Source organism: Bactrocera oleae, chromosome 4, assembly GCF_042242935.1.
Source record: "Bactrocera oleae isolate idBacOlea1 chromosome 4, idBacOlea1, whole genome shotgun sequence".
Taxonomy (NCBI): domain Eukaryota; kingdom Metazoa; phylum Arthropoda; class Insecta; order Diptera; family Tephritidae; genus Bactrocera; species Bactrocera oleae.
Window position 1 is genome coordinate 51112440 of NC_091538.1, and position 25504 is coordinate 51137943.

At 35.3% G+C, this 25504-nt stretch overlaps 2 protein-coding genes across 5 annotated transcripts; one reads left to right on the plus strand and one right to left on the minus strand.

The window, feature by feature from the left end:
• Positions 1 to 1843: 1843 nt before the first annotated feature.
• Positions 1844 to 7885, minus strand: FAM21 (Family with sequence similarity 21). 2 transcript variants are annotated; one of them, XM_036377185.2, is made up of 6 exons: positions 7573 to 7885; positions 7296 to 7496; positions 7093 to 7241; positions 5566 to 7030; positions 2518 to 5500; positions 1844 to 2455 (listed from the first exon to the last, which is right to left on the minus strand). In XM_036377185.2, exons 1-6 carry the CDS (start codon positions 7672 to 7674, stop codon positions 2316 to 2318), a joined length of 5040 nt encoding a protein of 1679 aa, XP_036233078.2. In that variant the 5' UTR covers positions 7675 to 7885; the 3' UTR covers positions 1844 to 2315. The 2 variants fall into 2 exon arrangements, with proteins under 2 accessions (XP_036233078.2, XP_014094124.3); XM_014238649.3 differs by having other exon boundaries at positions 7093 to 7232; positions 7573 to 7823.
• A 160-nt stretch (positions 7886 to 8045) lies between these two features.
• LOC106620216 (PIN2/TERF1-interacting telomerase inhibitor 1) lies at positions 8046 to 10223 on the plus strand. Of its 3 annotated transcripts, none has more exons than XM_036377724.2 (3): positions 8046 to 8259; positions 8321 to 9789; positions 9878 to 10062. In XM_036377724.2, exons 1-3 carry the CDS (start codon positions 8187 to 8189, stop codon positions 9902 to 9904), a joined length of 1569 nt encoding a protein of 522 aa, XP_036233617.2. In that variant the 5' UTR covers positions 8046 to 8186; the 3' UTR covers positions 9905 to 10062. The 3 variants fall into 3 exon arrangements, with proteins under 3 accessions (XP_036233617.2, XP_014094114.2, XP_014094113.2); XM_014238639.3 differs by having other exon boundaries at positions 9881 to 10051; XM_014238638.3 differs by having other exon boundaries at positions 8321 to 10223.
• The last annotated feature ends 15281 nt before the right edge of the window (positions 10224 to 25504 follow it).

Consider the following 25504-nt stretch of genomic DNA (forward strand, 5'->3'; position numbering starts at 1 on the left):
TTAATAAAATTGTATAAAATAAAATTGTAAAAACAAATAAAATAAATTTAAAAAACTGAGAAATATCAATAAGTGATTTGAAAAAGATGAAAGAAGAGAACAAAAATAAATTTATTTTAAATTATATATTGTACATATACAAAAATTTTAAATATAAATAATAAATAAATGAATGAAAAAATAAATAATTGATTGAAATAGATTATTGATAATGTTTTATGCATAAAAAAAAGTAAATATAACATTTGAAAAAACTTAAATTTAATTTATATAATTATAATTAAAAATTTATTTAAAAATAAAATAATAATACAAACAAATATTTTTTAAATAAAAGTTGTACAAAATATAAAATATTTTAAAAGATATTTTAAAAATAATATTTAAAGCAAACATAATATATCAAATAAACTAATAATTAAAATTAAATTAAATAATTTAATAAAGCAAACATATTTTTTTTGTTGAATTCAGGCCTTTAATAAGTACAATATAAAAAAATATTGTAATAAAAAAATAATTAAATAAATTAAAATAATTTTAAAACAAACAAGAGAAAACGTTAACTTTGGTTGCTCCAAAGTCATAATACCCTTCACAAATACAAAAGTTTCCTTACAAGAACGTTATTTTCATCGGACAGTTGGTATGACAGCTATATGCAATAGTGGTCGGATATTGGTCGTTCCGGCAAATGAGCAGCGTCTCAGAGATCCATTTTATTTTATCAATTAGCAAATTGTCTACAAAAATAAATAATGGGCCAAATTAAAGTGATATCTAGAACGTCTTATTTTGAATGCAATAAAATAAAATGATAACCAAAATATAAAAAAAATTAATAACAAATAATAAACAGTTATAATTTGAAACTAAATGTGTTTGTTGTGAAATAGTTGATAATAATAAAGTTATACTTTTTATAAATTGAATAAATTTTCAACTCAATTTTGTAATTTCTTGGTGATTTGTAAAATTTTTTCATTGCAAATATTACATTTTTATTTATTTTAATTACTAATTAAATCATTTTTGGAAATAATTTGTAACTTTTGAAAATAATATATATTTTTTAAAACTGTTGTTCCTGGGTAAAACATATTCAGATTTTACTTTTAAAATATTTTAATTAATTTTTTAACACTTTTTGAAATTTAGATAACATTTTTAAAACATTTTATTGGTCTTTTATTAAAAATACACAATAAAATTGTATTAATGTAGGGCAAATCAACGTTGACAGTACGTTACCGTTAGCAATAGAAGTAATAACGACAACCAAAGAGCAAACTAACTCATTGATTACTAAAATACAAGTTGGGTCAATACAGTGCTACAATTTGCATGCATACATACAAGTTAATACAAATACGTAAGAGTTTATTGTAAGACATTAAGGTGCAAATAAACGAATAATTAGTAAAAAAAAAATTTATATTTAAAATGTAATGTAATATAATATCTAGGTAAATTAAATTTATCTTATTTTTGTTTTTGATAAACATAAACATTTTTTTTGTGTTTTAATTTTTTTTTTTTAGTTGTAACAAAACTCAATAATTTTTTACCTTACAATTTTTTATATTTTTTATTTAAAATTTATTTTTAGTATTTTTTAATTGGAACAATTGGAACAAAGCTTATTAATTTTTTATTTGAATAAGTTGCTAAACGAAAATGTCCTGCAAAATGTTTTAGTTAGTATAAAAAAAAGTTTGGTAATTTTCAAAATATTTAATTAGAAACAATCGACTATATATTTTGATGATAAATGTACTTTTATATATTTTCTTTTTTAATTTATTTCTTTTAATTATTTTTTTTAAGTAAAGTTTTTTTATTGTATAGACATCTAATGTCCCACCTTAATTGAGACAATTAAAAAATTATCTAAACTAATATGCTAGGAAATGAACCGCTACTTGACTCAATTAACAGTCCGTCTGAAATGCGTTTTAAACACTAATGTATTATTATTTTTCCATTTAATACTCCAGAAATTGTTTTTTTTTTAATAAATTTATTTTGTAGATATGCATATTATATAATATCAGAAATATTTTTTTGTATGCATACATATGGTATGTAAATGTGTGTATATATAATAGAAAATAAAATTAAAGCATAAAATAATTAATTAAAAATTCAATAGAAGTTTTCAACTTTTTGTTCGCCAAATACTTATGCACGGACATAAAATGTAGGTACATGGAAAATAAATGTGTTTAACGGTTAATGCACTTTCGTTGATATTTCTTCGCCACTACAGCGATAATTTGATACTGGAAGGCCGCCGAAGCAAGCAATGCGACCTGTTATGGATTTAGCAGATCTGCCAAAGGATTATCCGCTAAAGTCTTATGCTTGTCGAGCGGCTGTTGCTTTGTTGTTATTGGCTTTTGTTTGTTGCTGGTGGACGCCATAGTTGTTGTAGCTGCTTTCGTCTTACCAGTGGCTGAAAAGTAGAAGAAATAGTAATTTTTTAAAATAATATTTTCAATAAAAATTAAAACTTACTCGGTTTTGTCTTGCTCTTGGCGCCAAACAGATCATCTTCATCACTTTCGATATCACTAAATAGGCCAGCGCTGCCCGAAGATGACGGCTTCGCCGAACTTACCGCGCTTGCTGTTAACAAGCTCGTTGTTGTTTTATTTTTGGGCTTAAGTTGCGACAAAAAATCATCGTCTTCATCGTCGCTACCAAAAATCGAGTCCAATTTGCCTTCGGTTTTTGTCTTCGGCTCAACAGTTGCGCGGCTTGCTGACGCTGCTGGTTTTGCTCTTGTTGTTAGCGGACTTGCGACCTTCGTGGTTGTTCGTGTGGCTGTGCTTAGTAGTGATTTGCTGCTTTTGAAGAGTTCATCATCGGAATCTTCACTTGGCGTATTGGCGAAAAGCGATTTTGTTGCAGGCATCGTTGGTGGTACACTTTGTGTGGTTGGAGTTGTTATGATTGCTGCTTTGCTGTTGTTCACTGGCTTCAGCGCTGCGTTAGCGGGCGCGATCCGCGCGCTTTTAAACAGATCGTCGTCATCGTCTCCATCGCTCTCGCCGAAGTCCACATTACTTTTTGTTGTCTCTCGTGTTGAGTTCGCTTGCAGAGCCGGACCTTGCTCTCTTAAGTCATTCGTTGTCTTTATTATCAACGCCTGCTTGACATTATTGCTAGTTTGTGCGCTGGTAGTCGGCGTAGGCTTAAATAGTGTGTCGTAGTCGTCGACGTCAGCGTTTTCGTCTAGGAATAAGTTTGTTGGCTTAGGAATATTAATGTTTGCTAGCGATTTGACAACGCTGCCTGACGTTGCTGGTATAGTCCTGCTTTCATTTTCAATTTGATACGTTGGCTTTGGAGGTATTTGGCTGCTGCTAGATGCAGCTTCAAAATCGGCATCCAACACTATGTGGTCTGCCTGTTCTGCGACGAGCGATTGACGATAGTTTTCTTGACGCGCCCTACGCGTCGACGGTCGCCTGCCGGCTGGCGCGCGCACGCGTGTTTTGCAAACGCTCGGCAGCAAGCTCTCGTTTGCTGATTCAGTGGCAACCGCTGATTTTAAGCTTGCGCTCGAGGTTGTTTTACTCAAATCGGCAGCTGGATGCAGTTTGGAAATTTCACTTGTTGCAGCTGTATGTGTGGCGTCTGCTGGCGTGGTTGGAGACTTTTTGAAGCTTGGTCTGCCGCCACCGCCGGGCAGCAGCGCTTGTACATTAATCTTGATATTTAGCATTTGCAATTTACCAGCGGTAGCACGTGGTTTCTCTGGCGCAGTGGCAATTGCAGTGTCTTCCAGCTTTGGCATTGCGCGATCTGTGACATCTTTCGAGCTTTCAGCTTTACTGTACCCCTTCTCTTGTCCAACTTCACTCTTATGAGTATCCGCTTTTGCGGCTGTTGTTGTTTCCACTAACTTTTTCGGCGTCTCTACTGCTCCAACAGCGAATGGCTCTTCAACCGGTGGCGGTTCGTCATCAAACAACGCATGCGCCGCTATTTTATTCTCCTTAATTTGCTGCACGGCCTCCAAAGTCTCTGTGAAATCATCATAGAAAACACTATGTAACCGCTGGTTGACGCCGGCGCCGTTATCTGCGGCTTGTTTCGAGTGTTTGGACGAATTAAAATTAAAATCATCTTCATCATCGTCGTCGTCGTCTGGTGGAATTTCACTAAATAGACGTAAACCACCGTAATCACTAGCGCCTGCCTGTGTATTTGTTGTCGCCGCAGTTGTTGTAGTTCTAGCGGAATTCGGTACTTGTGGCAAGGCTGGTTCATAGAAATCACTTTCCAAATCGAGCGTTAGTTTCGAGACAGATAACGGTTTCGTGTTATTGCTGAGTGTTGCAAAGAAGTCATCATCATCGGGTGGTTCATCAAGAAAGATGGAGGCATATTTTTGTTGGCCAGCTGTGCTCTCTCTGTCTTGCATTGTATCAGCAGTAAGGTCAACAACCTCTTCTATTGGTTTTGAGGTGTGTGGTGGAGTTTCGATATTTTCAGGCTGCTCTGCAGTGTGCTCCGATATCGGATCCAGCTGATTTTCAGCGTTATTCTCATCGTGCTTCCAAGTGTCTGCAAATGTTTCAACTTCTTTAATCTTTTCTTTGTTTGGTGTACTCTTTTGAATGCTACTCAATGTGTCCACCGTGGAATTTTTCACCTCAGCTAAGGTCGTTTTTAAATTTTCGACATTATCTTCAGCATTGTCGAAAACTTTATCCGCTGTGACGTCAGAAATTAGTGTCTTCGGCGTCTTTTTGCTCACATCTGCAACATTCTCACCAAAAAGTCCATTAACCGCTGGCGGCTTCAACTCTGCACTCTCTTTTTCAACATGAGAAGCAAGCACCTTTACTTCATTCATAATATCATTGCTGTCTTCTTTGACCTTGTCCACGTCTGAAAACTCGTTTGCCAAATCACCATATTCGAATAAGGATTTGTGTGGACTGACATTTTTCACAGTTCCAACTACTTCCGTTTCCGTTGACTGCTGAATCGAAGACTTGTTTTCCTTTGGCTCCACCAAAACTTGCGTCATCTCGTCTTTAATAGAAGCAATCTCCGGTTCATCTTTACTAACTGCTGTACTGGTGATTACTTTCTTGGCTGATGTGACAGCAAATAAGTCATCGGCTTCATCATCGAAATCATCACCAAAAAGTGATGCGCTTTTGAGAATGCCGCCCGTGCGATTCTCCACGCGGAGAGAAGCTTTATTTTCATCAAATTTCGTAGGCTTGCCGAATAAAATATCATCATCATCGTCTACCAAGTCGTCTCCGAAGAGTGATTTCTTCTGCGGCGCAGATGCATTTGTCATTGGTTTCGTGGTTGCCACCTTTTCATGCACATTTTTATTTGGCTCATTATTAGCAGTTTTGGCTGGTTGTTGCTTTGTTGACTTTTTACTAAAGAGTTCATCTAAATCATCATCAGCGAAGAGATTAGCGCTAAAGGGCCTACTAACGGGGTTCACCGGTGGCGTATGCGCCAACTGCAAATATACATAATTAAAATATTTGTAAAAGAGTTCCTCATACTTTAACTATATAAATTTACCTGTGAGGTCGAAATCGAATTCGTTGAAGTTACAGTTGTTGTTGTCGTGTTTCGCGGAACTTCAGCTTCAAAGCTCGGTGTTGCATTATTTTGCTGCACCGCGCTACCCACACTACCGTTAACTGTGTAGCTATTGTTCGTTTTGTTGTTGTTGTTGTTTTCCTTAAATATTGCCGTAGTGGGTGCAAAGTCTTCAGCAGGTGGTGTGTCATCGAAAAGGTTGCTTGTTGTTCGAGTATTCATAGGTTGTCGTGTTACTTCCTCATTATCGTCGTCGAAGAGCAGCGTTTTGCCTGTCAAGCGCTTTGGCAGATTTAACTTTTTTGCACCAAACACATTAAGGAAGTCATCATCATCGTCGTCGTCGTCAAACAGCGACTTAGCAGTGATGCTAGGCTTCGCAGCAGTTGGCGTTATGTCTTTCGGCTTTTCAATAACCGGCTCGGCCTTTTTATCATTGGCCGTGAAGAGCGAATCACTTTGTGGGCTACCTTCGGGACTGTCGAATAGATTTACCGGTTTTCGGGTTGAGGTTTCCTTTGGTTTTTCAATTGCTATTGGCGTAGTTGCTTCGTTTGTTGTTGGCGTTTTAATGCTTGGTGGTTCAGCAAATAAGTCTACTGTTCTTGGGGGTGGCAAATTGTTTGCACTTCTAGAATGCAAACTGTTACTGGCCGACACAGGCATTTGCGGCGGTTGTTGTTGTTCTTGTGCAACTGTCGTTTGCGCCTTATCTACGACCTCTGTCATGAATGAATTGAAATCATCGTCATCGAATAAGTTCACAGGTTTACGTTTAATTTGACCAACAGCTGATTTTTGTGTTGTTTCATTTTCATTACGTCTGTTCGGTTGTGGCTCCGTAGCCGCATCAGCGAAAATATCTGTGGGTGGTGTGGCATCAAAGAATGGTGCTATCGTTGAGGATATCGGCGCTGAGACGCGTTGGGATTGAATTGTGGCAGCAATATGTTGGCGTGGCGATGACGATGTAGATGTACTGGTGATTGATGTATCATGACGTAAAGTAGCAAATAAATCGTGCTCGCGCGTTCTAAATGGCGGATTTGTTGTGGTGCTTCGAGACGTTGTGGAGCAGGTGTCGCTATCATCGTTGCTTGGCAAATGTTGTGTACTGGGCAAGTGTTTGTTTCGTGCGGCAGCCGTTGCTGAAGCAGGTAATGCGTGTTCTTTTTGACCGACCATCAAGGCTGGATGTTTATGCTCAATTGGTATGGAAGTGCTCGAAGCCCATTCGGACAGATTTGCTGTATTGCTCTCATATGATTCATTATCGGCAGCTGAGGAACTGGAGGTTTCGGAGAAAGCATCAGATGCTTCATCGCCCGAGTACTCGTTGGAACCATCACAAAGTCCTACATGCCAGTGTTCCTTCCATAATTTACTGCCGTAGATATGTGGCAGCAAAGCATCATTATAGGGATTCTTCGGTTGATAAATGTAGCTGCGTCATTGGTGTAATACATTGACAATATACTTTAATTAAATAATTTTATTAGAGCATACTTATGAGAGTTTGTGTTGTCATCCTCATCGGAGTCTTCAAAGTCGAGCGCATACTTCTCATGACAACTGTGTAACATTTGCAGATTTTTCTGCAGAAAGATTTCCAGCACCTCTTTGGGCGACTTTGTTTTTACACTGGACTGTAATGACTTAAGTTTTAGTGTACACATATTTAATTAAGAAAAAGCCATAAAAACGCATACTGTGGCCACTGCTCCCGCTTCCGCTTCCTTTATATTGGTTTGTGTCTCGTCGTCATCATGGCAGCGACTCTCGACAAATTGCGTATACTGTAGTGCAGTTAAACTATTGGCCGCATTATCCAATGCTATTGCAGTGCGATTAACATTTATGTTTAATTGTTGTAATGCATCATTGGTTGTGGTCGCTCGTTGTTCTATATGCTGCCAAGACATTTACATATACGATAACATAAGTATATATTTTATAAGGCGTATTTTCGATAAATGAATTGTTTACCTGTGAAAGCTCTTGCATCCAGGCGAGCAAGGAGCAATCGCCTTCGAAACTCCATTGTGTTGCCTGCGATATAATTTTGTCAACTTTTCCGTTTTCTTCCATTATAATTTGTTTTTCACTTTATCAACTCACTAACATTAGCACTAGATTATTGGCTAATTAATTAAATTAACTTAACAAAAACAAGTACAGCACATCAGCTGTTATCAGCAACTACGGTATGTTCACTGTGTACTATTGATGTCTGAAATATAAGGGGCTGTCCACATAAACCTGTTTATCTATGTAAACACTTATTCACATTTTCATAATATGATTGTTTTCAAAATTTCCACCATATTTGTTTAATAAACTGCTAATAAAAGTTCTCAATGAATAACTATTCACAGCGTACTTTTTTAATGAATTTTAACACGGCTTGACATATTAAAGTATTGAGAGTTGTTGATGAGCAATAAAATTAACAACACTGAACATACACTTTACACATGTGGTTGACAGCAACGTTCTTTTTTGTTTGTGAATATTTTTCAATTCTTTTAAAGCATCGTAAATATATAGTTAAATATAATTTTATTTAAATATTGCATGAAGTTGTATAATTATTATAAAAGATGGCTATGCTAGCTGAACCTCGACAGCGAAAGCGGTATAATTTAACACCGCGAGGCAAGGCGTTATACGAAGGTATTTGTTTAATAAAAACACAATTTTTTCAATTTTGAAACTAATATTCAATATTGTTTAGATGAGACGCGTTTTGGTACGAAAATGTTGGAGAAAATGGGCTGGTCCAAGGGAAAAGGTCTTGGTGCTAATGAGAACGGTTGTCAGGATTTTGTGCGTGTGCGTATGCGAAACACCAATGAAGGTCTGGGATTTGAAGATCGTGATGACCATTGGACGCAACATGAACAAGATTTTAATGGACTGCTGAAGGCATTAAATGGCGATGATGAGGACAATGAGAAAGCTACTGAAGATAAGGAAAGTGCTTCTGACGAGGACACTCCAAGAGTGGGGTTTGGATTTGCACCTGAATCGAGAGTAGAAAAGTTAAAGGATAAAATTAGTGGTATATCGTTGGAACAGAAGTCAAAGCTAAGTAAAGCACGAGTACATTACAAGAAGTTCACGAAAGGAAAAGATATAGCACAATATAGTGAAAAAGATCTTGCAAATATTTTTGGCAAAAAAGTTGTTGAAACGGAACAAGCTGATAGTGTTTATACAAAGCTCACAGCTGTAATGACGAAAGAAGATGATGAAAATTTGAAAACCACAGATACTGAAGAAAAAGAAATGAAAGCAAATTTTGCTGGCGTACAAACAATTAGCACGGGTCTGTCGGTGAGTGATTACTTTAAACAAAAAATGGATGCGTTGAAAAATAAACAGAAGCAGGACAATAATACTAATAGCAATGAGCAACCCAAAGCTAGAATAATTGAAGTACAAGATTATAAACCTACAGTAAACAATAAGAAATCTAAAAAGAGGAAACTTGAAAGAGAATCAGTTGAGGCTGTAAGCCCATCCACAGAACCAAATTCTCTTAAAGAAGTTGAAGAGAGTGCAGTTTTAGAAGTTGTGGTGAAAAAAGAAAATTATAAAAAGAAAAATAGAAATAGAAATACTGAAGATATCATTGTAGAGAATGGAAAACCTTTCAACGGGATCAAAATGGAAGCAATTGATAACCTGCCAATATCTAAAAAGGATACACAAAAGAAGATAGACAGGGCTATAATAGATACTGTAGATTTGACGGATGAAGCAGACATCGAGAATGTTCATGTTCCAAAAAAGAAAAAAAAGAAGAAGTCCAAAAAAAATGAAATAGAGCAACACACAAACCAAAACGAAATTATAGCTGAAAATAAGGAAGTAGAAATTTTCGAATCGGAGCCGGCTAAGAAGAAAAAGAAATCAAAGAAAAGTAAAAGTGAGCGATCACAAGAAGACGACGATGTGATAATTGTAGGCTATGAAGCTCCAACACCATCAGAGATACCTGAACACACCTCACAGTCGGAAAACTCTGCAGAAGTAGAAACAGGCGGTCATATTAAGGTAAAGAAAAATAAAAAGTCAAAAAAGCGAGAAAACCGGGTAGAAAATACGAAGCAAGCCAGTACAGCTGAAACTCCAGACATCCTAAACAGCAAAATCGACGCTGAGCGAACGACCGAAAAGCCGAATAAATCTAAAAAAGATGTAAGTGAAGATAACCAAGCGTTGACACTTGATGAATTAATAGCCAAATGTAATTCTTACAATATCTACAAAATTTCCTCATTTGTAGCAGAAAAATTTCGCAATGTTGATTTAGAGAAGTTCAAAGGATCATCAATAACACATATAACAGGCTATACGCACACAGCAGATTTACACCTCAACGTGGTGAATGAACCCCATGATGAAGAGCGTATCACAAGATTATGGAATTGCAGCGAAGATAAATACGTGCAAATCAACCCCAAAGCTATTTTTGGCAAATACAAACAAAATATTTTAAACGCCTATAAAACCAAGCAGCAAACAAAGAAACCGTTGCCTTTATTCAATATCAAGTCGCTTAAAAGAAAAAGTGTTTTCCAGCCAATATGAAATAATCACAATAAAATCTATTTACTATATTTATAGGTAAATTTATTTTTATTTGTTTAATTTTAAATTCTGGTCTAGATAAAGTGTTTACTCTAATAGGGATTATTCATCGACAAAAAATATCAAGCTGCGATTTAATCTAAGCTGAAATTGCTATTGTCATTCTTAAACTCATCAGCTGTTCGAAGTGCACTTAAAAGCCTTATAACCTTCCATTTGTAGAATAGCAGCAAGACACATCAAAAATTGGAGCAAAGCGAGTCGTATAGGAACTAAGGTATAAATTAGTAATTTTTAGTTCTGTTGCGTTGAAAGTTTAGTAGTTTAGTACTCTATAATACTATAACAACAACATGTTCTTCTTGCACGATTTGTGATTGGTGATATGGAAAGAATTCTTTAAGACTTTATTAGTACTTTTTGCACTTTAGGCTGATCACTTCTGAGTAATTTCTGAGAGTATAATTAAGCAGAATAAATTCAACTTTTCGTGCAAACTATTAACGCGTTTTCAAATGTTGACGGACTTCTTAAACGTACGTAATCAATAATTTATTTCTCTGCAATATTTTTCTCATCCATATACATACTTATATACAATTCTACAAACCAATACATTTTCTCTAAGATGTGATCCGCGTTTTAACATTTATTGTACAAGTATTTAGATTGAACATAACGTCAATGTGCTTTACATCGAGCTCTTTTAAAGGGCTAGACTTTAGATATATCACTAAAAAAATAAGAAAAAACGTTAACTTCGGTTGCACTCACTGTAGCAATAATACCCCTCATAATTAAAAAGTTTCCAAGCAAGAATTTGATTTTGAGCTTTCAGTTTGTATAGCAGCTGTATGCTTTATTGGTTCGATCTGAATAATTTATTTAGATATTATAGCGTTGTCTTGGGCAATAATCAATGCCGAATTTCGCGAAGATATTCCGTCAAATGAAAAATTTTCCAATTTGATTTTGAGCTTTCAGTTCGTATGACAGCTATATGCTATGGTCCGATATCGATGGATCCAGCAAATGAGCAGCTTATTGGGGAGAAAAAGACGTGTGCAAAATTTCAGATCGATATCTCAAAAACTGAGTACTAGTTTGGGTATACACAGACAGACAGACGCGCATGGGTAAATCGTCTCAGCTCGTCCTGCGGGATCGATATCGGGATTTTATTATAATGACGAGAGTATGACATATGTCTGTCTGTCCTTACGTCTATCTGGAAAGACACAACCTAGTGCTCATTAAAAATAAAAAGGAAATAAATTATAGTTTAAAAAAACTAAAGAAAAACACCCTTTAAGGGAATTTTTAAACCTCCTCCTATAAAGCTCTTCCCTACCGTCGTATTTCTGAAAATTAATGCTTATGGCGCATTTATTTCATTAGTTATCGCACTTTTAGTATATTTTAATAGAACTGTTATATGGGGAGTGGGCGTAGTTATTATCTGATTTTGCCCATTTTCACAGCGTATGAAAAAGGGCTAAAAGGACTTCCTCTCAACAAATTTGGTTGAGTTAGCTGTAGCGGCTTGGAAGATATATACATTAAACCATTTAGGGGCAGAGTTACGCCCACCTTTAAACTAATGGGAAACTGTTATCAAATTATTGCATTGTCATCGGTCCTTGACACGTCTGCAAAGTTTCAAGTTGATCAGACTTCTGGCAACCGGTGAAAATCTAAGATTCCATTACATGCATACAACCCGAGCTAATAAAAGGGTATTAAAAATAAAATTAATTTTTAATTTTTGGCAGACCTTTTTTTGATCAAATGATTGCCATGTAATGGTTCAAATTAATTAGTTGCAATAAAAAAAAACCTTTCAATGACCAGATAATTTTATTTCAAAGATATGAGCAAATTGTAACAAAATCGCTTCACAACTTTTGGAGAAATCGTGTTCACCGACTTAAAAAAGTGAATTTTGCGATAAATTCACCTTGTAATTCATTATAAAAATAACTAGTCGGCCTAATGTTTACGATTCTTCTTAGCTATCCCATGAGAAATACGTTATCTTTTTATTCAGCTTTTTTTATTGAAAAAATGTACTTTAGTCTATTCAGCTACTAATTTGTATTTTTCGGAGTGGGAAAATGGTTTAGCACGAAACAAAACTTTTAATGTAAGTTTTGTATAAAATGACCCATCTATGTATATTTTATAGGGTCTCCTATGTTTTTTAAAAGTCCTTCGATAAGGCATTCCCATGTTTTTAAAAAGCTGTATAAATTCCATTAAAGTTTAAACAAAATATTTTTGAGAAAAACACATTTGAAGTTTAACGCCAACGTTTCAGAGAGCCCGAGAAACCTTTACTAATTGTCGCATAACTCGAAAAGTATTTGTCAGATTTACCTTAGACAGTATTTGTAAGATATTATGCTTTAAGAAAATGCAAAAAGTCTAGAACAAAAATCCCCGTGATGACGCCGTCTTGGATAAAATATATGCATATACAAATCTATATGTACAATATTCAGATACATACGTGTGTATATAAATGTATATACATATATATATTTACTACTTCCTGCTGCTCCAAGCACACACGCATATACCAAATATAAATAAGTATGCATGTATCCATCCAGGATAACTCGCTGCGCCACTTGGCAAGTGCAATTATCGTTTTTTCATCCTTTGTACGCATAACAACACTAACAACAACAACAACAATCATATTCATTACATTCATAACGAGCGATTGACAAATATGTAATTAGTTGGCAATTTAATTATGTAAACAATCGCCAGCGCTACAATAACATCAACAATTTCTTTCGATATTTTATTGTTTTTTGTTGTTGTATTATTTGTGCTACTTGTCCGCTAATTGCGCATACACATGTTACCAATTTATAATTCATTGACGAGTTTGGCTTGCTTACCCTTTTAAACCGCAAAGGTCACGCCCACTTTTGCCTTCGATTGGCCGATTGAGCGCAAACAAGCCGTTCGCCCTCAGCAGGTTCAAGTACTTGGCATACGCGCCTAGTCCACTAGCTAGTCAACGATCCTGCACGTTATGCGGAGCGAAAATAATTACACAATTTATTGCACACTCGCTTGTTTTTGTCGCAACAATTTTATTATACCCGAGAGCAGTTTGTGACACACAGGGTATTTTAGTTTTTTACAACCTAGGTGAGTTCTCTCGGAATGAAATGAATTGAACACTGCTGAAAATTTGCGAAATTAGTTATTGTGGTTGTAGTGGAAGAAAACATTTTTCAAAATATTGTCGATAAGTACTGGCTCAGACCATTTGGCTGTTCTTAGGTTAGGTTAAGTTAGATGGCTGATCCTTTAGCATGATGGAGGATCACACTTAGACTGTTATGTACAGTCCCTTTGTGAAGCCAAAGGAAAAACTCCTTTAGTTGGATATCAATTATCGGCAGAAATGCCCTGAACTTACCACAAATTTGCTTAGCTGTTTTATATCTATTTCCCCGAGGAGGTGTTGAGATGATTCTATTTCAACTTCTTCCAGACAGCTGATGCAGCTGGCATCCGGTAAGATATTCAATCTTACTGCATGAATCCCGCTGCGAAAGTGTCCAGTTAGAATTTTTACAACCATTGAAAGGTAGCGCTTGCCGAGAACAAAGAGTTTCTTAGAATTTAATCAAATCAACTGCCACCTTTATGGCAGCCACCTCTTGGATGACGCTGAAGTGGTCGGGAAGCCTGAAACGCCCGACAGTGTACTCCTCCCTCAACCCTACCCGCAAACTTTGATCGATCCGTAAAAAAGCTCACCACCACTCTCCTCCAGCGAGCCCTTACCTCTCATAGCTCTCTCGAAGGCACGTGAGCAGAAAAGTGACAACCGGGGCCAGGCTCGGTGACCTGGTAATCCACGTATTTTGAAATGAATTCAAACTGTGAGAGGATTCCAGAGCGCACGGGCTAACAGTCATCTAAGTAACCAGATTCTCTGAGTCTGAGGGCAGCTTTCGCGTTCATACATCTTGCAACATTTGCTACAAAGTATAGTAGTTTTGTGTACCTAATGGGTGTTTGAATCACCTAAAACCAATCGAGATAGATATCGGGTTATATATACATATACAAGGTGCTTTCCAAAGTAAACAGGACTTTAAAAAAAAAGACAGAACAAATGGTTTTATCGGCAAAATCAATTAATTTTATTCAAAATATTCTCCTTCTGCACTAGTCGACATATAAATGGCGCCACTAGAGTTTACTTTGTTACTTTTTTACTGTTTACTTTGGAACGCACCTTGTATAAATGATCCGTCCGTCTGTTTTTCCGTGCAAGCTGTAACTAGCTTAAAATTTGTTCCTTGGGTAAAAAGTAAGGACAAATTCATAGATGGGCGTAATCGGACCGTTGCCACGCCCACGAAACGGTATTAAACGAAAACCTATAAAGTGCCATAACTAAGCACTTAATTCAAATATTGAACTGTAATTTAGCACAAGGGATTGCAGTATCAAGGAGCACCTGTGAGTTAAAAACTTTGAAAAAATGGGCATGGTCCCGCTATTTAAGAGGTTTAATGTACATATCTCCTAAACCACTTAAGGAACAAAAACCAAATTCGTTCAAAATAAATCACTGTAAAAATGGATGAAATCGGATAATAACCCCGCCCACTCAACCGATACTATTACTACTAAAAGCGCGATAATCAATAACTAAATACGCCAGAGACATTGAATTTTACATCCCAGATGGTAAGAGGGGGCTTTATAGGAGGCGGGGTCAAAATTAGATAATGGGCGTGACACCGCCCACGTTTCGGTGAAAACCCATATATCGGGACTTGCACGTTTTATTTCCGTAGGTAGCATTATTCTGCCATTCCTATGTCGCAGTGTGAAAATGCCACGTCTACTTCTCATATAAATCAAACTTTAAAATCCATCTGATTCTTTCACTTTCTAGTATACAAACTAAGTCCCAATTAATGTATCGGGATAAAACTTTGCACGCTTACTGACTTTGAAGTGTACCAGCTTATGACTAAAAATTATCTAAAGCGAACCAAAACTGTTCAAGCCACCAGGTACCGAATATATGGACCCGTTCCTATTGCGAACTTTTTATCGAAAATATCGTTCAATCGATAAGATATGTTATAGAAATCAGAGAGAATCTTTATCTGATATATATGTTTGTATTTTTGGGCAAAAATGAGTTGAATCGTATCAACAATTCCCTTAGTCCCCATATGCCTATAAAAAAAATTTTCGAACTTCCAGCTGACTTTATACCATAAATATCGGTCAATATATGAGTTATCTTAATGAAACTAAAAGAGCATATTTCTCTTTGAAATTGAAAAAATCGGGTGAAAACTTGCCCTGGCCGCTATATAACTAATATTAGGATTCTAAAACACCCGGTTGACTTTATCCAGCATATATTGGTGTTGTGATGTGAGGTATCTTAATGAAACACAGAGATAATCTTTTCCTATGGTAATGGCAAAAATGGATAAAAGCGGTTCAGTACTATTCCTATCCCTCATATACCAACGATACGATTTTCAAACTTCTGATTGGCTTTATACCGTATATATCGGTCAATATGTAAGCTATCTTAACAAAATTAACTGAACGGTTAAAAGTGGACATAATAACATATAGTTTAATGCCGAAAATATGTGATATTGGTCTATGAATTACCCAATATATCAAATATAATGATTTTCTTTATTCTAACAAAGCCATTGCTGAATAGGTTGGTCAGTCTATGAGTTATAAATTTATAAAATTAATTATAAATTAATTGAAGGAATTTCCCCAGATTTGATCCATGCAAGTTGCAAGAGTATGAAATGTTTGGTTACACCCGAACTTAGCCATTGCTTTCTTCTTTCTTTTTCTGCTCTTCCTACAAGGGAAGAATAACTTCTTTTATTGTCTATTTTTTGGAGAAACTTGCTCAGAAATCGCATATCACTTGAGTCAAAACGATCACTATTTGATTTTGAATTCTTATGATCATCTTTCTATTATGGTCTCCGAAATCCATAAATATATGAGCGGCATCCCTTGTTGACCTGAGTTCGAAGTCTTTGACTGAGTATTTTCACTCTCTCCCAATGTTCAGTTCAGTACGGCTACAAGCCTTCCTTACATTTCTTTTTATTTTTCAATATTGTAATTTTAGATTACTTCCAGTGGGCGGTCTAATTGTTGACCAAACATTGAACAGCTCGCGGTTTGGTAGGATGTGGTCGTTGCATGACCAATTTACATACCGTAATGAATAAATACAAACATATATACGTTTTTATATACGTATCTATGTAAAATTTCTGTTATTATCTAAGTATATGTACGACTTGATAATCGGCTCAACTGAGTTGAAAATATAACTTCATGACCATATGGCGAGGCTCACAACGTAATTAACAGGGACGTTTCGAGCATGGGAGATTCAGAAATAACCGACGAAATGAAGTGCCTATCATTGTGATTAGTATATTTTTAGTGTGCTTATATAAGAAGATGTCTGTGATCGATCACCAAACCATCAGCGCGAGTTTATCAAATTTTCGGCCCTTCCGGATTTAACAGTCGAAGTGACGCAATGAGACAGTTTAGTCAGACCGTGAAGTAGCTGCTACATCCCATTTGCAGCTATGAAATTGTAATATTAGTAAAATTCGTCTTATTTAGCACCAATATCAGAGTCAAGAATCTTATTATTAAATATTGGATACCGAACACGGTATTTTATTATTAAGAGAATAATAGAAAATTCTGTGGAGAAAGAACTTTTACACCTCTAATATAACTTTAAAAACGTTTATTTCTAGAATCGAGAATATTACTGGATCTCCGAAGGAGTTGCTGATTTTTAAGAGAAATCTACACAGATCCCATTCGTTATACATAATTGTTTGGACGAAGGTGGATGTAGTCATGGCCTTGTTATATGTTCATACTATTGTATATAGTGTGGAGAAACTTGTCTACTTTGGTTCATGTCGATATTGCAACTGACTCTCTATCTAAAAAACAAAGAAGGAGTTGGGAGGGTACTAGGATTGAGATTTAGAATTTTTGTTTACTTTGGCATAAACTCGTAAATTGGCTTCCCAGAGTTTAAAATTTTAATTTGTTTCTGAGGGTTTTCCTTTATCCTGTGTTTGGAACGCCCACTCTTACGCTGTATGATACTCGAGTTTCGAGTTTGATAAAAGCTCTCAAAACCTAGTGTAAAGACATACATGTGAGGGCGTTTCGATCAATACTAAGCCTATAAAGGGGAAACGAAAATTTTGGAAATACTGGATTTATTTTTTAGCTCAATACAGTTAATCTGAAGATGCTCCAACATTTTTAGAAAGTACATTTGCAAAGTAAGCCTTAGTGGCGACGGCTCTGCCCGAGCAGTGCCTTTTTCAAATTTGGAAATAGAATGAAGTCGATCTGGGACAAATCTGAAAAATACCGTAGATAGGGTAAAATTGCATAGACTAATTGGACCAATTTGGCCGTGGTAGCTACGGAGGTGTGAGAACCGAGACGTTGCCTTGGTGGCAGACAACTCTTTTCTTTGCCAAATGGAATAGCTTTTTTCTATAATTTGGCGTCGAATCAGCCCAATAATTTGGCACATTAGAGCCCTACGGCTATTTACTGTTCTGCAGGTTGTAGATGTAGATCACACCTTGTGAGTCCCAGTAAACCAACACCTTTCTGATCAAATCTCAATGTGCTCCTACTTCGGAGTAAGTTCGTCGGGTGACGTCCACTGTTTCAACTGCTCTTTGGTCTCTGGTGTGTACCAGTGGATCCCTACTTCATCGATCGTCATGTGACGACACAGAAATTCCGTCGGACTCCGCTTAAACAACGTGAAACGTCAAACGAAGATAATTCGATTAAAATTTTAGGAGTAGCTTTCTTTGACAATTTACTTAACGGACCACACACATAGAACCCATATTGTTTATTTTATAACCGAGCATCTATCCACAGTTATTGGAAACCACTCTAAAATACTGTGCACATTAATTTAAATAATTAAGAAGATACATTTAAACTGTTAGGTGTGACATCCGCTAGAATAAGCAAACATTTGATGAGACAACGTCCTCTTGGCACAATGACAAAATAACCAACACAAATTCGACGAGGTAAAATGAGGTCAGAAATAAATGTTTGGCGAAATTTCGATGAATTTACAAGTCATGAATCCCCAAGAATTAGACTTTGGGCATTATAAAATTATTCGAAACAAGAAAAAATGTTAACTTCGTTCGCACCGAAACTAAAATACCTTTCACAAATACAAAAGTTTTCATGCAAGAGCTTGATTTTGGTCTGTCAGTTAGTATGGCAGCTATATATTGGTCCGATCTGAACATTTGAATTTTTCGGGAATTGCACCAAATTTATTGAAGATATCTCGTCAAATGAAGGAGTTTTCCATACAAGCACTTAATTCCGATCGTTCAGTTCGTATGACAGCTATGGCTATACTATGGTCCGATTTCGACCGTTTCGACAAACGAACAGCTTCTTTATCTCAAAATTAGAGGGACTGGTTCGCATTTATGTATTTAAACAGACGGACATGTCTACATCTACTCAGCTCGTTACGCTGATCATTTATATGTATACGAGTATATATATACTTTATATGGTCTCTAACGTTTCTTTTTGGGTGTTATAAACTTAGTGGCAAACTTGATATACATTGTTCAGGGTATACAAATTTATAAGAAATCAACGAAGGAAGCAGCAAGCAATTTTATCGATGCTGAAACATTGTTTATATAATTTTTGATTTGAAATGTCAGCAGAATACAAAAATATATGTATGTTTGTATGAACGTATGAGAGCCCCAACTGCATATGCCACTTACCGGGCATTTTATTGTCTCGGGGGGAAGAAGTCAAATTAACGAGAGGCATTGAAGCGTTTCATGCGCCGAAATAAATCAGCTCATCGTTGACGTACGAGTTTCGCCCAATCGCCAAATGGTTAACGCACGCCGAACAACACCAATTCCATTAATATTCGTACACATACAAGTATGTATGTACTTACATACTAGCTCGTATATACTCGTATGTGTGCGTTTCCTCCGCGCCGTCTCGCAGCATTCGCATCATTCCTTATGCCGTGACGACGGCTGAACTTTCATTTTCGGCTGCTCGGCTCTTTGGCTGCTGGGATGCTGACTGGTGGAATTGCTGTTACAACAACAAAAGCAATCATCAATGAGACGGCATAATAAAGACATAGTGAGTAGTGATAATAAGTATTTATGTTTACAAGTGTCGTCTGTACTCGTTCGTATGCGTGTGTGTGTGTGTTTGTGTGACTGCGTTATTTACTGACAAATTGTCTGGCATTGCTGAAATAATTGTGCGACGCTGAGAAATCACAAAAATTCATTGCAACAACTTCACCGCAACCGATTGCATTTCAGTGTCTAAATTAAATCAAATATGTTTATGTGTGTAAGTGTGTACATATGTAAGCATACAATTTTGTAAAAATGAATTTGTATGAAAATCGTATGCAAGTTTGTATGTTTGCATTTTGTTATATTTTATATGCTAAATTATCTGTGCTATTGTGTACTTGTGTCGTCGTCATCGAAAGTGGGGAGTCGAATACGAAGCTTTTTACTTCGTTTTTATCTTATCTACATTGTAGATATAAGGAAGCAACGTGCAAGAGTTGGGTGGATTCGCAGGCACTATGCAAATGCTGTTCATTGCTTTGACGTTAATATAGACAGATATATTTTCAGATTGTAGACAATATCGTTCACCAATTTTGGAGACCAGGCCTACAGCAGACATAACATTAACATACAGCCATGGACATGTTATTTATTATACATTATTTATTTCATAAGTGTGTCACTTATGGATTTAAAGAGACATTAGTTTTATTTAAAAAACTATTCACTTTCATATCACTAAAACCCCAACACAATAGTTATTATATTATTAGTAAAAAAATAGATGAAAACATCAATACTCAATCAGGGGTGTTGTAGAATCCGATAGTTGTCGGAATTAGAATTGAAACCGATAAAAAAAAATGTAGTAGGTGTCATGAATTTAGATATTATTGGTTTGACGTTCGAAACAGAAATTTTATCGATTTTGGGTGTAACGGAAAACAATTTTATCGGTTTTATTATCAAAAACAAAGCAAGAGGATATTCGCTGACAAATTTGAAATGTAAGTTAAGAAAATAATTTATATTATTGTTACGATTTAATTTCTCATTATTTTTGCAGGGGAAAACGAAAAAGAATAAAATACAAAATGTCATAATTATTGAGTTTATGGAAAAAATCCAGATATTTTAAGATAATTCACAAAACATAATTTAAAACCCAAATGCGTCTTAATTCAGTCGATAATGTGATGTAAATCTGTAAAGTGAACATGTATACAAACATACAAGTACAATACATAAATGCAAACTAAATTTCACATGCGACTCCCCTGGTGCATCAAGTGGATTACTATGATATTTTAATATCTTCCTTTAAATTTTTTTGTTGTTTTTTTCTTCCACCAAACTAAAAGCTAAAATAGCGAAACTCATTGTAAACTTTAGTAGACTTTATTCAGTACTTTAAATTTAACAAACGCCTTCAAATTTATTTATTTGCAAGTTTTGTCACATTAGTAAATAAACAGCTGATTCGTATATTGGTTTTGCATATGTTCGAATTGACGAAAATCCAATCAGATACTATAACAATAATGAAAATCAGAATTGGTTTGCAATTTTAACAACTACGCAAATCTGTCTTGGATTCCACAACAAGCCTGAATATGGCAGCTGGCACACATAAATAGCAAAATCTGAAAAGAGTTTACAAAAAGGTACATAATATTATCCAAATTAATAAAAAGTAGCATACGATTACTCATTTGGTTAGTATTTTGTGCTATATCTATAACCAATATTTTTAACACCCCTTCACATCTTCGTTTTATGCTTTCCACCTGTGTTTGACATTGTTCTCTGGGGATTGAATACCAGTAATCCTTAATTCCAACCAATAAATCATCAACCATTTTTGGCTTGAGATCATTCCATATTTGTTCTATTGGATTCAGATCCGCTCTTTACGCAGACCAATCCAATATCCTAATTTTGTCCTTGTCGATCCAATGAATTGCTACCTTTGCAATGTGCTTCGGGTCATTGTCCTGCATAAATGTTCAGTTCATGGGAATGTATTCAAATACAAATGCTTCCATTATATTTTAAAGTATATACAAATACTGATACCGGTCCATTTTACCATTTATGCGAACAATTGGCCTGACGCCATAGACTGATGATGATACTTCCACAATCGTGCTTAATGGCCTTTTTGGTATACCTAGTGTTAACATAAGAGCTTTTCCTTGTGGACGACGTACAATTGTTTTTCCATCTGGACACGTCCTTTTTATCTTGACTTTGTCGCTCAAAAGCACGTTCTTCCAAAACTTTGCTGGTTTGTCTCTGTTGGCCTTTGCAAATGCCAGTTGAGTTTTGATGTTGCGTTTTGACAAGATTAGGTTCTTCCTGCTAATTCGTCCAAAAGGTCGAGCTTCACTGAGTCGTCTTCCTACAAGCTTTGTAGATACATCCACACCATATTCTTCAATAACTTCGAACATAATTCCTCTGACTGACTTAAAGGAATCGGCTTCACTCTTATGTACTATGATTTTGTCAACATTAATATCGGTTTTAGGCGGTCTGGTGTTTCTAGAATTCTTTTGTTGACACAAGATGGGTATTTTTGTTGCATTAAGAGCGTTATATACGATTTTTGGTGCGCTAAGCATTATTTCAGCATTTTCGGTTGGAGCTTTTCTTTTTTGCTCATCTCGCATATAAGCGCTGTCTTTTCTGGTCTGTAATGTTTTCCCCATTCCATTTTTTTTACAAAATATCGACGAAATAATGATTGGCTCTCAAAATAAAATTAAAAAATTAAAATTAAAAAAACAAAATTCAAAGTAAAACGTGTACTTAAAAATGTGCTGTTTATGTGTCCACATCAAATCAACATTACCATATAAATATATACATAGGTATATACGCAATAAAATTGCCACGTGCCAAATTTAATAGATGGAAAACGGTATTTTTGTGCAGGGGTATGAGTTTCATAACGGTAACAAGTAGATACATACAATATATTTAGTGTTAAGGTAATTCACGGATTAAGAAATGAGATGCAATATTTAGTTAGCATTTGTGATATTTATATGTCCATAGATGTATCTCTATCAATTAGTAGCACTTGCAAGGAGCTACATATATTCCTGTCTTTTCCTAAAGATTTTTAGGCAGCAAACTCCCAATAAATAAATATTGATATTTATAACTGTCTATAAGTAGACATTCCGAAAGGTTAACAGGTTAAAGAACTCAAAAAAGGAAGCTGTCTCTCGGGCCAGCCCTGAGGCTTATCCTTTCAGAAAACTTCCTTGAGGCCAAATATTGGGGAGAAAGTAAGGACGGCATCGGTTGCCTTTTTGCTGTAAATTCAAGTTTTCTTGAGACTAGAATATTGCTTATGAATCGAAGCTTTTATTGTTGTGTTTTATAATTTTTTCTCACGAAATTGGCTGGTAAGGTTATGCCTCATCACCGGAGAATCGTTTTTATAGGTCAAACTCGGGCTTATATATTGTATAATTAGAGATGTTGTTTTTTTACTCTAGCAGCATTTCCAGAATTATTTGGAAAATATTTTATGCTACAACTGCAACCTGGTTTACTCAGGTCCATACTTAATTTGGTCTCCATCAGCAAGAATGAGGTTTATTATAAGATTATTGTTCAATGCCCCAAACATGGCGGCCACATAAAATAATTTTATGACCCACACAAAAGAAAAAAGGAATTTATAAGGGAAATGGCGGCGGTAATAAAAAATACCGAATATTTTTTATTCCATCACACGCTATTGTTGTGTAATATGCAGATGTATGTATGTATATATGTATTTAAGTGTTTGGTCATTTATAATCGGCACCAAATAAAACATAAACAAAAACAAAACGTTAATACACTTCATAGGTGCATTTCTTATAGGGTGGAGCGAAAAAAATTTTTTTGCTTAGCCTGAGGGTAATATCTGTAGATAATAAAAAAGAAAATTTTTGGACTCAGTTTTAAAGTAAGTTTCGAGATTAAATTTTTTTTGGACAAAAAAAAATTATTTTTGGTTTAAACTCTTTACATTTATATAAAAATTACCGAATGTGACGGTTTTGACTCAAAATTTATTTTAACGCTTAAGAAAGCATGTTGTCGTTTAAGACTTTTTTTAAAACTCCAATAATGACCACAAAATTTTTTTTTAAGTTGATAACTTTTAATTGTCCAGAAAGAGGACTCTCCACAGCTTCTAAAATACTCATTAAAATTTTTTTGCGAAATAAAAATTTTAACTCGAAACTTTACTTTAAAACTGATGTTAAAAAAATTTTTTTTTGTTCAAAAATTTTCTTTTTTTATAATCTACGCTCCACCCTAATACACATAGATCTTTATCTTGATTTTGATCGACCAGTTTGTGTGGCAGCTATTTGTTATCGTAGTCTGATCTAAACATTTTTTTTGAAGATTGTAACGTTGTCGATCCGTACCAAATTGCGGAAGATATCTCTTCAAATACAAAAGTTTTCCATACAAGGACATGTATTTGATTGTTCGGTTTGTAAGGCAGCTATATGCTATAATGGTCCATTATCGGCGACACCGACTAATGAGCAGCTTCTTGGTGGAAAAAGGACGTGTGTAAAATTTTAGATATATATCTCAAAACCTGAGGTATATACAAACAGACTGGCAGACAGACGGACATGGCTAAATCGACTCAGCTCGTCATGCTGATCACTTATATATGTATATGTATATATTTTACAGGGTCTCCGACGTTTCCTTCGAGGTGTTACAAACTTCGTGGCAAACCTAATAATTTTATATATACTTGTATGTATATATATGTATATACACTGGGGTATAATGAAAAAGTATTTGTATCGGATTATGAACCTGCATATACTATATATGGGTACATATATCTACTTATATACATCTACATATATATACAATATCGATATGTAAACACATTATTGCTTATTTACATACACGTTCAATTAGCGTGCAATTTCGAGCAGTTTCGTGTTAATAATAATCACATCAAACGTTTCGCTAGCTGCTACATAACGTGCTACAACAACAATAACAAGTCACAAGTGATGAAAATATAATTTCTATACAAATTGCGCAAATCGAACGGAATCGAAGCTGTTAATAACGCCTGCACACGCCATCGGCATACAAATGTATCAATTAGGGATCGATGGTTCAATTATTATTTCCATATTTTCGTGTGTTTGTCTGTGCCTGTTTGTGTTTTTTGTTCAATTTCAATCGACAATTTTTTCCGCTTTTGTTAATATGTAAATTAAGCTCTTACTAACGGCTTGAGTGCGCGACTTGAATGGAATTCGGCATTATTTCAATTATTTTTAAACAAGAGTGTGGTTGGGACTAATAGTAAGGTGACGCTTAAAGAGATACGAATTGCATTGTTGAAATAAAAAAAAGCATTTACTTCGGTTGCACTAAAGCTATAATACCCTTCACAAGTGTATTTCTTATTGTATAAAAGGGTATAAAAAGATTTTAATCTTGATTTTCGTCGGCCAGTTTGTATGGCAGCTATATGCTATAGTGGTCCGATCGTAATAATTTCTTTGGAGATTGCACCCTTGCCCTAAACGATATTTCGAGCTAAATTTCGTGAAGATTTCTCTTCAAATAAAAAAGTTTTTCATACAATTATGGTTAAAGCACATACTCGAAAGTGTCAACGCCTGTAGCTATATTCATATCATATGATATCAAAATCAGTCTCTATACTAGATTTGTGAAAGTTTCAAGACATTGCGCTGATATCTAAAAATTCTATGTCGCTGCAGGAACTTTTTGCTATGTTTAAGATTTTGGAAGTTGTTCTGGTGTGACGTCAGGATCCCGAATGAAGCATAAAACTAAACCAAAAACAATTCGAAGGCAACATAACCGAGTTATGATTGTTCAGTTCCCATGACAGACGAATCTACGAAGCATGATTTATATCCGTACAAGGACTATCAACTCGGCAGCATTCCTCAAAGTTATGTGCGGAATATTTTTTGCCGCTCCAACAACAACAACAACAACATAATATATCTGATTTGTTGAGATTTCTGAGGAATATTTTTACAATGTACTAAGCAAACCGTCACAAAATAGAAGTTAAAATTTAATAAAAA